The sequence below is a fragment of the Stegostoma tigrinum genome, chromosome 8 (genome assembly GCF_030684315.1).
Source record: "Stegostoma tigrinum isolate sSteTig4 chromosome 8, sSteTig4.hap1, whole genome shotgun sequence".
NCBI lineage: Eukaryota > Metazoa > Chordata > Chondrichthyes > Orectolobiformes > Stegostomatidae > Stegostoma > Stegostoma tigrinum.
Genome location: NC_081361.1, coordinates 62,173,855 through 62,185,862, shown reverse-complemented (window position 1 = coordinate 62,185,862; position 12,008 = coordinate 62,173,855). Strand labels below are relative to the sequence as shown.

Sequence of the window (12,008 nt, the reverse complement as noted above, 5' to 3'; positions counted from 1 at the left end):
GGAAAAAGAGAGTACTTACATAAGCATTAATATTGGTCAGTTTTGTTACTTAATTGACAGCCAGAAGTGAGAATATTTACCCGAATAAGAATATCGCTGTGATAATTTGCCAATGGATAAATACGTAATTTAGTTTAATTTGAAAAGTTTATATAAATAGTTACACACTTAAAAGGATATTGACCTGTGGTTTTCAGCAAACTATTGCTGAAATAATAGAAAAAAACAGCCGGCCACGCATTGATAGTGCAAATTGTTCAATAACCACTTTTTTTTTAAAAAAATCATTTGTTACAAAGAAACCAGCCTCCAGTGTTGCACATACTTCGGAGAGGACAGTAAAATGTCCATATATGATTGCTCATACATTTTGTTAAAAGGCAATACAACATTTTTGGTTTAAACTAAATAACATTGTTTTGAATAGAACGTTGCATTAATCTATGTTTTTCGCTTTTAAAGTTCATTTGAATAAATAGAATTGAAGGTAGACAGAGGTCCATCTGCTGCACTTAAAAAAATAAATACATTTTGGAACGCTCAAGATTAGATCTCGATCACATACATTGCAGGGAGAAGCGTTGACAATCGTATTTTTCTTCGATGCGCACTCGGTGGCCACATATTCAAAGTAGTTTGGTTCATTGTGCAGAATATCAGCACAGCCAAGCCCCTTGTTTCGATAAATTCGGTACGAATTAATTAACGTTGGATATTCAGAGGTTTTAAACAAACACAGTATTAATTGAAAAGTAGTTACGTTTATGACTTGGTACAAAATACATTCGTGATGTTTTCTTCATATAAACAAAATGTGCTTTCTAACCATAACCAAACCCTGCAACGTCACATTGTCTTATGTCTCCAAAAACATATACATCCACCGACATTATTATTATTATTTCACTGTCGTCATTTTGTTATCAAAAGTTATTTAAGTCCATGCACTGATTAAGATGCATTTAACATTCTCGGGTACGCAACTCAACCGTTACTTGATTTTGAGTAAAAATCTTGGCATTTGAAAAAAAATGTGATGATACGATGAAGGGAAAAAAAAGAGATGGTGTTTTTAATGCTACTGTTTTCACACTGGCCAATCAATGTCCATTAGTTCTTATATTTATTCTGATTGCAAAATTTTAGCGATGCAAATACACAAATCTGAAACAGTGTCATTTTGTCAAAGAGTTCAGTGTTTGTAATCGCACAATGACAGAAAATGTTTGTTTTTTCTAAAAAAAATCAAACTGAATAGTTATTGCTTGTACTTCTCTCCTCAGATGCTGACTGATGGGCTGTGCATTTCATATTTTCTGTTCTTAACTCTGATAGATATTTTAATAAATATTTTGGAATTATGAAGTTCAAAATAGAATATGCAACAAGATAGGCGCCCTTTTGCTCGGCAACCTGCACATTTCCAACATCAAAGAGCCCTTGCAGGCGTGGTAAATCAATCTATTTGTACGCTCCACATTACAACATAATTCGTTTTAATAAACCTACAAATCAACGTTATATTTCTCCAGCCAAAAACTTTGATTTCACATGTCCAATTAGCAGTCACGTGAATGGGGTAACCACATAAATCTGAAATTCAGCCCTTTCTCTTAATTAAAACCGCGTCGCGCAATTCTTTGGTATCGAGGCGCGAAATTTACTCCAAAGAATCTAGCCGATTCAGGTTAAACGATGCATCTTGCAGTGAATAAACGTGACAGCGGATGAAATTACCAGTTAAATTACCCGAGTGCTCTCATCGGGGAGGAGCTGTTTGGCAACTGATTGATTGATGCTAGTTTGAAGAATGGCAGCTCGGCAGGACCTTTGTAAATTTAGAGTATTTTTGTTCCACTGTTGATTACGCAACACAGTATACGCTTGGTCTAAACTGTTTAACCTATTGTTTCAAATAACGTTGTGCTGTTTAGATATATGTTCTGTTGCGAACGTGCAACTTAGGGACAATTAATTAATCAAGTGGATAGCTGGGCATGTTTTGTCAATTAATCTTAATTATCACCAATTATGGAAACAAAATAAATCACACTCGAATGTTGAACCTAGTACGCTGCTGTCCTGAAGGCACACTTGCGGTTTTAATAAACATTGATCCGTCTTCTTAGAAACTACCGTTAAGTATAGTCAACATCGCACATAATACTTTACAGACAGGTTATAACAGCAAAGCTCCATTTAATACGGAATCTCTCTGCCAGTTGCTTCCAGTTTCAGTCGTGTAAATATTGAACTAAATTAGTTTCTTTTCCATTTGAAGGGTACAGGTAATTAAACAAACATCTGAAATTTAGCGTTGTTCGCAAGACGTTCACTATTGGAAGGGGCAAATATTTTTTCCCTGTTCCTACATGTCTTCAGTTATACAGGTAATGCAGCACAACGAGATGAAGTTGCATCTTTTAATCATAAACAACGTATGAGATGGGATGGGAGCAACAGTTAAGGTCCACCGCCATTTCCGGAACATAGTTCTGCGGCTGTATGAATCGCGTTATTGTTGCCTCTCTCGTCCGTTGTACGTTGCTCCTCCAGCCGGGATGTTGTTGGATTGTGTTTTGGAAAGAGCAAACAGAAGTTTGACTGAAGTGAATTCTGCTGAGGTGGAGCTCACTGTTACGGTTTATTCATATAGATTTGAAGGGGTTTGGGTTTGGGGGTGGGAGGGGTAAGTGCTATTGGGGATACAAAGCATCCACTAAAGCATTATATAAACGATACAGTTTAATGTCTCAATTTCTTGCAGCAGATAAAGGCATACTCAAATTTGATAAGCGAACTTCAAGGATTCCCCACCCACCCTTTGACTCGGGTCGACGGTATATAGTTTACCGTCACTGCGCCAGAATGACGATTGAATATCGACTGTTGTTACCTTTAAAGCCTACTGGCCAACTATTAATTTGATTATAAAATGTTTCATGTACACTTTAAAACTATAATTATTTAATTTCTTCACGACATTTTAAATAACTTGTTCCCACACCCTTTTTACGCCCCAAAAAGATTAACAGCTAAATGGGTTTATATCGATCCGGCAATGTGGGGGTGGGGGGAGAATGATAAAAGTTCGTTTGCCTATGCCTAGTCTCGAACGCATAAATAGAACTATAGTCTCTGCTGAAAACTGTACCTGTTGCCGACAGCAGGCTAATTTTAAAAACCTTTTGCAACTACCAATGGAAATAATTAATAAAGTGTTACTTACCCAGAATTCAACGTCGGAGTTACTCGGTAATTACATCATCATGATAACGACTGCCTGCAAAAGAAAGTGGAATTTCACATTTGGTTACTGTTGTTAACTGCACCACCGTCTCCAAACAACGCCGGGTGTAAACTACAGAACAAAGTTGCTGTTTAAGTTTAGTTTGGGTCTCAGTTGTACCTGTAGGATACTGTTGTAGTTGGCACTTGGTTATTTTGGAAGGTTCAGGTGGACACTAGGTAACAGTAACCAGAGCCAATCAGGAGTGTGCTTTCAGCCGCGTGCCATTCGGCCAATCGCAGGCGCCACATGTTGTCAATTTCATTCTAATGAAAACGTAACGAGCAACAATAGAGAGAGCGCGGGAGTGGACTCATTGAACCTCTGTATCCAGCAGCATTAATGTTAATACCGTCCATATCATCGCCTTCTCCCACACCGATCTTAGCGCCTCTCCTAATCTTCTCCGCGCATTAATACGTGCTGGTCGCAACTGTTTCAGGCACAGCTTGAAGAACTAGTTTGAGACTGAAATTTAAGGCAGGAATTAGCGGCAATCTATTTTTCAAGTGATGGAATTGCGCACGGAGCTCTCGACCAGCCAGACTACTCCGACAGCTATACCTGTCTCAGTGTCGGGGACTCTCCTCCGCGCTCCGCCTCTGCTCCTACGTGCCACCGAAAAGTATCCCAGGACTCCCAAGTGCGCCCGCTGTCGAAACCATGGGGTCGTCTCGGCTCTGAAGGGCCACAAACGCTACTGTCGCTGGAAGGATTGCATGTGCGCCAAGTGTACCCTTATCGCCGAAAGGCAGAGAGTGATGGCGGCCCAGGTAGCCCTGAGAAGGCAGCAGGCGCAGGAAGAAAACGAAGCCCGGGAGCTGCAACTTCTGTACGGGACGGCGGAAGGATTGGCCATTGCAGCTGCGAACGGCATAATCCCATCTCGATCTTCTTACGATGTGTTTGGTTCGGTCTGTTCCGAGGGTAACGCAGGTAACACCCTCTCCCAAAGTTTACAAAACTTTTATTTGGTCCATTGTAAGCTCCTTGTTTATATTTACAGCACTCGACAATAATCGTCCGTCCAGTTCTGTTCAACGAAATAAAGCCGATCGAGAAATCCCATAAATAAGCCGTATTCGTGGGAAGGTTTCTGCCATGAAACCTTGTTTATTTTAAGATCGTAGTAACAATTAATCCGCGCGCCGCATACAATTAAATATTTTAATGTGGTTTTGCCAAATAACTAAACAGTAACCGGTCAAACTTACAAATGCAATGCTGCTCGGAAAGTTTCATTTGTTGCGGACTGAAGAGTAGGCAACTTCACACTGTCCCCGCCCCGAGCAGCAGTGGAATTCTCCAGGCCTCAGACATTCAGTGTAGGTCGTTCGATGCAAAGCCTGGATTAAGGAACACACTCGCCGTTTTAGAATGTAAATCTTCAACCACTGACGATTTCGAGAAAACAAAATTTTCCATGAAAACTAGTATTTGTAATTGTGATCAGAGATAATAGGAGCTTTTGTGCTCCTAAGATGCTGCTTGGCCTGCTGTGTTCATCCAGCCCCACAATTTGTAATTGTGTTTCTTTTTGGAGAATTGCCCTTTTTTCGGATTTCGGTTATCACAGCGTTTACTGCAGAAAGCATTCAATTCCATTTCTATCAATTTCTCGCATACAGATCACACAAATATTTGTACCATTTTATATAATCATGGAAAAAGAATGGGAATAATGCGATTTTGATGTTTACTTAAAATAAAAAAATCGAGCTTGTGTCAAAGGACGGCGCTATGAAGGAACAATTTAACAATGTTTGTTGATTTTTAACATTGATAACAATACGTTATTCCCCAGAAAACCATTCCATTAAACATTTCCACAATTTGATAAATAATTGTACTGTCATATTATTGGGGAATTGGTTTATTTGGGAATAACTGACACGATAAACTGTGACCCTACCAGAACTCTTGTCCCTTCTCTGATTTTAATCACTGATCTTCCGATCGTTTGTTGCCTTTTTTTGTTTAACCGGAGAAGTCACTTACCAGACTTTTAGAATTTCCAAAAAATGTTTGATTCAATTGACAGTAACGATTAAGAAGCAAAGTAATTGCAGATACAATTTACATAACAGCAGTTACAAAAACGTTTAAACAAATCGCCATTAATTGAGGGGCAGTTTCGATGTTGGGGCTTGTTTTGGAAACATAACATTAAGCCCTAATATTCCGATGTGGTCATATGTCAAATACATTTACTGATGTCGAATTGTTAGCTGACATAGATGCAACTTATGCACACCACCAGAAGTTTTCACAATTCCATTGTCTCTTTGTAATCTTTATTTTCATCTGGAATGTTTATTGATTTCATAAACAATGTCTTTAATTTTTTAAAACAACTTCATTATGGATTATCATAGTTTAAAACCTGTTAAATTTCTTGATTTGCAGAAACTAAACTCCAGAAGTATGAATTATTTCAAAAGAGTTTAATGCCAAGAGCTGGTACTCCTCAGCAGTCCTTAGTGAAGCCAATCCCGGGTGACAGTGAGCCGGGTACAGGTAGTGTGCCTGGGACTTCGTCGCCAGACGTTCGCCATGGATCTGGATCAGAGAACGGAGATGGAGAATCATTTCTTAGTTCTCCCATCTGTAAAGTTCTTAAAGAAGGACAAGACAGCCCAAGGACCATCACGCCACTGGGCTCTGACTCCGGGTCAGAGACGGAAAAGGACGAGAGAGACGGTACCCCGTCCACAGGTTCCCGTCAGAGAACTCCTATTGAAATTCTAACCAGGGTTTTCCCCTCACACAAGAGAAGTGTTCTGGAGCTAGTCCTGCAAGGTTGCGGAGGGGACGTTGTCCAAGCCATCGAGCAGATTCTGAACAACCGAGAGCAAGAAAAGGTTTCCGAAGAAACTTGGCACCGTGATAGGACTCATCAGGCTGTTCAAGGACCTACATCACATCGGCCTCTGGTAGCTGGGGCGGTGCCCCCGACCATTGGGACGCTGGGCAACAGGTCTGCTTTTTCGCCACTGCAACCTAATGCGGCCCATTTTACTACAGATCCCAACGCCTATGCCATTGGGCCACATCTAGGACTCAATCCTCTTCGCTTGGCGTATTCGACCCATAGTCGGGGACTTGCTTTCATGACGCCTTATTCAACAACGGGCCTTGTCCCAACACTGGGCTTTCGTCCACCAATGGATTACGCCTTCAGCGACCTCATGCGAGATAGGTCCAACTTACACAAAGATCAAGTGTACACTAATGGACTTTACGGATCAGTTGTAAATAATAACCCGGATAAACAGTAAGTTGCAACACTCTCAGGCATCCTAAAATTTGACAAAGCACTGGCCCAATTGTCGAAACTGTCCCGTGCCAACGTGATTATTATAGAACAGGCACAGGAGAAAGTTAAATATTTAATAATAAACATGATTGTACATTAAAAGTGCTGACGTGCAATTTTGTCAACGGTATACTTCGCTGGTATTGTAATTCATAGCCATACTCACTAAATTCCTTTTTTGACTATTGTGTACGTAGATACGAGTGTAATGTCTATAATTAATCCTAAATTATTAATGTGTTTTGTAGAAAAAAGTTATTCACATGGTACAGCGGAAAGCCCTCTACGTACCTTTGTAAAGGTGCAGATTAAATGTAATATAGACTTTTGAGTTGGGACTTGCTTTGCGACTGTTTCTTTCAAGTAGACTTTGGCAAATGTGTGTATATATGAAAAGTAAGGATAACCAGCTGCATTTGTATTTGTTATTTAGGCAAAGGCTGCAGCAAGACGGTAGTATAATGTTCAGTCATGCATTTACATTGTATATAGAAGCTTGGTGCTGGTCTGTGTTGAATCTAGCATTTATTTTCATGTAAACAGTCAAAGTTATGTGTTTGCATTTGATAGAAATAAAAGTTATTTTGTAAACAAATTTCTGGACACTCATTTTGATTTAAATATTTAATTTGATCAAAGCAAAACTGACAGTACAATAATTTATGCATATTTTTCGAAATTATTTTGGTGCACCTCATCTTCGCTTGACGAGAACGAAGAAATGGGAGATATTTAGTTGTGGTCATCGAAAACCCAGAGTCGAAAAACACTGCAGCAAATTTCTGATTTCAGCGAATACATAAAGTTGGTGAGGTGTTGTCTTTCCAGGCTTTATTAGTTTTGTAAACAATTCTAAAATAAGAAAAAAGGATCCATGAAATGTCTGATGTTTTCAACTAAATCCGAAGAATACATCCCAGTGACATTAAAACTTCATGACCGTCTAGGTATAATAAAGAATGGCTCACTGCATTGAATTAAGATTGCATAACTCATCAAACTCGTAACCATGGCAACCTAATCCTGCTAAACGGCACTCTGGCTGAGTTGATCTATTTACTTTCTTGCATCAAGTATGACTGGGTAAACATGATGTCTAAAAGGACAGTGTTCAAATTGCAGCTACCGCTCATATACTGATGCCCAGAAAGACACGTACGAAATTTGTTCCAACAGGGAAATTTCTATAAACCTGTCGGATTAATATCCGCCACAGAATTTTTTTTGACCAGTTTTTACTTTCACACAAATATCGCTGCTATTATTGTAAGAAATGCAATTTAATCTGCGCCATTTTACTAGACTTCGTATAATTATCCCGTCATTTCACCCAACGCACATGTTTGCAGGCAGTATGACAAAACAATGTGCGGATCTTTAAGGCAGTGAAATATAATATGGCTACAATACAATGATTTAATAAACAGGGTTTTAATAACAGCTAATTTGATTGGGTTGCCTAATTCCACTTTAATTGGAAAAAACACTGTATTTAGGATGGTAGCAGCATGTCTGTACTAGGAAAGTGGCCAACATCTGAACAAACCTTCACAGCTGAATTTGTTCAGGATGAGTTTGTATATCTGGGATTACTGCCATGGGCGGTAGGATACAGAGGACTGCCACCGCGGTTATGTAAGGTCACAACATTTGGACTTTCGCTCGGTCTCTGTCAGGCTGCGGTTTATTACAGACAACACTGAAGGTTTCATTAATTTAAAACCTGAACGTCGATATTAATCTGATTTACACCCCATCTTGCTTTGGAATGAGCAAAACCTCAACCTTTTTGATGCCACTTTGTTTAATTAATTGCAAACATATTTTACAATGACAAACGAAGCATTACTAAGCATAATATTGTGGAAATATCGACTCGATATATTCCTGAAATACTTAACAAGCGGTACATTAAGGAGCTTTCGCCTAAGTATTTTTCAGATACGTAAAGCTCGTGTTTACGTCGTCAAAATTGCTTAGAAAAATGTGTTCAAATGACAAAAATTAAATCATTTAACGGCAAGTCGGAAAATAGTTGGTAGTCAGTATGTAGTTACTTGTTCAGTAGTTTTAAACATTAAGAAAAGCGTAAGCTATTAAAGGTTACGACATTTATTATTCATAAATTTTTAATATTCAGTGAAAATCGGAACAAAACTGGTTGTCTCCATTGCATCAAAACGTGTAGAAGAGACATAAATGTCATTTGAAAGGACTTCTTCCTTGAGAGATATTTAACTTCTTGATTATTATTTGGAAAATGCGCTGAAAATTATAATTACAAGTAAAATATCAATAGCCGAGACAAATATAACGCCAGTTGACTGATTCTAGAGTTTAGAGAGATGGTTCTTTGACCGCAGTGTTGGCAATGCTGTTACTTGTTGGAGAAAACACTTCATAAATTTAGATGGCCGATAAACATTTATCTTACAAAATATCTTTCTTGCTTCTTTCATAGACTCCCGTTACACTATTCGCATTTAATTAAATGGCAAATTTTGTAACAACAAATAATGAATGCATTTTAACATTTCAAAATCATGGGTATTTAAAATATTTAGTAATTTGGGTAGCAAGTCTTGACAAATAACAGTGATCCGAAAACAGTTGGTGAAATATTTGAATATCCTGGATTATGAATCAATGTTAAGCGTTTGAATCGACGAAACTGATAACTAGAAACAAATTTCGCACGAAGAGCCCGGTTTCCTCACAGGTTGGGCAAAGTTACTGGTTAGAATTGACGTGCCACTTCATCAATGACCATATTTGCTCACAGACGTTATAGCATCAAAACGAAAAAAAAGTTTTTAAATGTTCAAGGCAATACTAGCTCATGGCCTTTCGGATGAAAGTACGTCCTATTTTGCATTCATTGTGAGCAATATGCCTATTCTGATTTGCTTTTCTACAAAAACCATTTAGAATCTGTCTTATAGTACAAAAAAACGGTTTATTGAGTTTTACACGAGACTTTTCAGCTAATAAAAAATAAGGTCTATTTTCTCACGAAATAGCATCGAAGTAGGAGCGAGTTTCTCGCTGAATGTTTGGAGGGTTGTGCAGTTCCCGTTGTGCGATTAACTACTCAGGTGTCGATGCGAACAGCTAGCGGTTTAGTTTCAACTGTGCAGTGTGCCCGCGATTTAGTTTACAATCTAAATTCCCAAAAAATCACGAAGACGTAAGTATTACTGACATGTTGTGCAATGTAATTCATTCGTCTTTTTCGGTGAAATGTCGAGTGTAAATTCTCGCAGGTGCCTGAAAACTAATGACACAAATATCGCCAGCCTGCCTTTGATACAGCGAGACGCAGAAAAAGTAAAACCACAGGTTTACTGGCCCTGTCGAGTGAGTTCCATCAGCAGTAAATCATTCAGAGGAGATTGTTGAGTTGCGGTGCTCATCGAGTGATTGGCTGTCTTTAATTTCAGGAGCAATCTGCAAGTCTTTGAACTTGGAAAATATATTAGTGTCAGGTAAGAGTAATCCGCTATTTTGATGACTCAGGCGTTATCTGCACTTATTCCTTTCATTTTGACTTCGCATATTTTCATACTATTGACGACATAAACTACTGAATTTAAAACACATTCAGTTCGTAAAATCATAAACACGCTCCCGAGTGTGATTATTGACGTACGTGTTCAAAATGTTGGTGGTAGAATTGAAAACAGACCGACCCGTAAAGATAAGTACACCATCTGCTAGTTTTAGTTTTTAAAGGGCCAGTTGCGACGTTTATTATGTTAAATCATAACTTGCAAAGCGTATGCATTTTAGTTAAATAAATCCGTGCATGAGTTTAGTGACAAAGCTATTTCCTCACAGTGCATCTGCAGTGAGGGTTCTATTCATTTCATGTTTTCCACAAATTATGATGTTGAAACGATGTTTCATTCTAAATCCACCACAAATAACTGTTGAAAATTAATTTGTGGCGGATTTTTAAAGAAAAATTAAGCACTGAATTCAAAGCGCCTCCTTCCTTCTGCTTGTTTTGTGCTTTAGCGCCCCCTTATGTCCCAAGTATCTAATACCAGCTAATGGTATCAAGAGATCCTCCCAGCGTCCAATTAATGGATTTTACTTATTTTATGTTCATACACTTAAAATTTAGACCTCGGATAACGCACTTAAAACCACCTTAAAAATCTTCAGTACATGAAAGTAATGATGTAAATCAATATATTTTATTTTGTCTGTGGGGTTAATGCTCATCGATAATAACATTGCTTCGAAAGCTTGAATACCGTACATAACTTTGATCACTAAGACACAAGGGATATACTCAAATTCTGGAAACCATACAGAGAAGAGCAGCAATGTTAATTTCTAATTTTAAATGATTGAATTATAAGTAGTCTTTGGGCAAACCAAAATCTTGTAGCATTGACAGGAGACTCAAATTGTTTTATCGAAGTGTGTAGGCAGAGCATAGATTATATGCATACAGAATGTACAAGTAACAGACGTACATGTTATACTAGTGTACACAACAGAATAGAGTTAGGTCAAAATTGCTGAAAGAGAAATTCAAAACTACTTGTGGACTTTTTAATTAAAAAGTGGCATCAACACTCACAAAGGCCTTTCAAGTACCATAATACATGTCAAAATATGGCACCGGAAAATGTCACGACAGTGAAAGAGGTATTTTTAATTTATCCTGGATAAATGAGTTAAAAATAGATCAAGTGATTGTCTCTGTTTTCTGTATCTATTGTGCGGATCTTTTTTTAGGCTCAAATCAGTTTCCAAATGAAGGTTGCATTTTGCCAAAAAGAGCAGAAGTATAAGTTGTTTCGCACTAGTTATTCAATTCTGGTGCAATGTCTATACCAGTTTTGTTATCGTACACACGAAGTAATGAGCTAGCAGGAAAAGGTTCTGGTAAGCATTGCGAGTAAAAGATTCAGATTACTATTAACGAGGCAGAAGTCAAAGTTCTTTCAAGGAGTAATCAGACGCTCTGCAGTTCATAAAGCCATATCATTTGATTTACTCTTATATACAGATTTTCTTTGTTTATTAAATATGCCACGTATCCTTTAGACGATATTTCTTCCCTTTTTGTGCAACTTGTCTGAATCTAGGGAATAGGCTAACATCCCCTTCGCAGTTTTTTGCCACCTCTAAACTGAAACCTCTTGCAGGAATAAAATTATGCATAAAACTGGCCTTGAGTTGTTAAAATTTGATATTCCTTTATTAAGGCTAATTTGTTAAATTTGGTTTTACTGCAAAAATAACTGATGTAATTTTTGAAGCAGAACAACAAAAAAGGTCTAGATACTGATAAAACTAATTGAAAGTGCAAGATGCATTAATTGTAGATTATTTATATGCTGACTTCTAATATTAGTTGAAGATTGTTTGCATTTCAAAACATGGATG

At 38.0% G+C, this 12,008-nt stretch overlaps 1 protein-coding gene and 1 long non-coding RNA gene across 3 annotated transcripts; one reads left to right on the top strand and one right to left on the bottom strand.

Moving 5' to 3' along the window:
• Positions 1-236: 236 nt before the first annotated feature.
• On the bottom strand, positions 237-3,469 carry LOC125456545 (uncharacterized). 2 transcript variants are annotated; one of them, XR_007248466.2, is made up of 3 exons: positions 3,410-3,469; positions 3,230-3,283; positions 237-2,619 (listed from the first exon to the last, which is right to left on the bottom strand). It is a non-coding gene; the product is annotated as an uncharacterized LOC125456545 (long non-coding RNA). The 2 variants fall into 2 exon arrangements; XR_007248465.2 differs by having other exon boundaries at positions 237-2,616.
• A 138-nt stretch (positions 3,470-3,607) lies between these two features.
• dmrta2 (DMRT-like family A2) lies at positions 3,608-7,074 on the top strand. The gene is made up of 2 exons (XM_048539690.2): positions 3,608-4,225; positions 5,696-7,074. Exons 1-2 carry the CDS (start codon positions 3,802-3,804, stop codon positions 6,565-6,567), a joined length of 1,296 nt encoding a protein of 431 aa, XP_048395647.1. The 5' UTR covers positions 3,608-3,801; the 3' UTR covers positions 6,568-7,074.
• Positions 7,075-12,008: the final 4,934 nt, after the last annotated feature.

Excerpts from the sequence above, each read along its gene's own strand:
- dmrta2 (XM_048539690.2), top strand. The coding sequence starts at position 3,802 with ATGGAATTGCGCACGGAGCTCTCGACCAGCCAGACTACTCCGACAGCT. Across the intron at positions 4,226-5,695 it reads CTGTTCCGAGGGTAACGCAG|AAACTAAACTCCAGAAGTAT; the intron begins GTAACACCCTCT and ends CTTGATTTGCAG.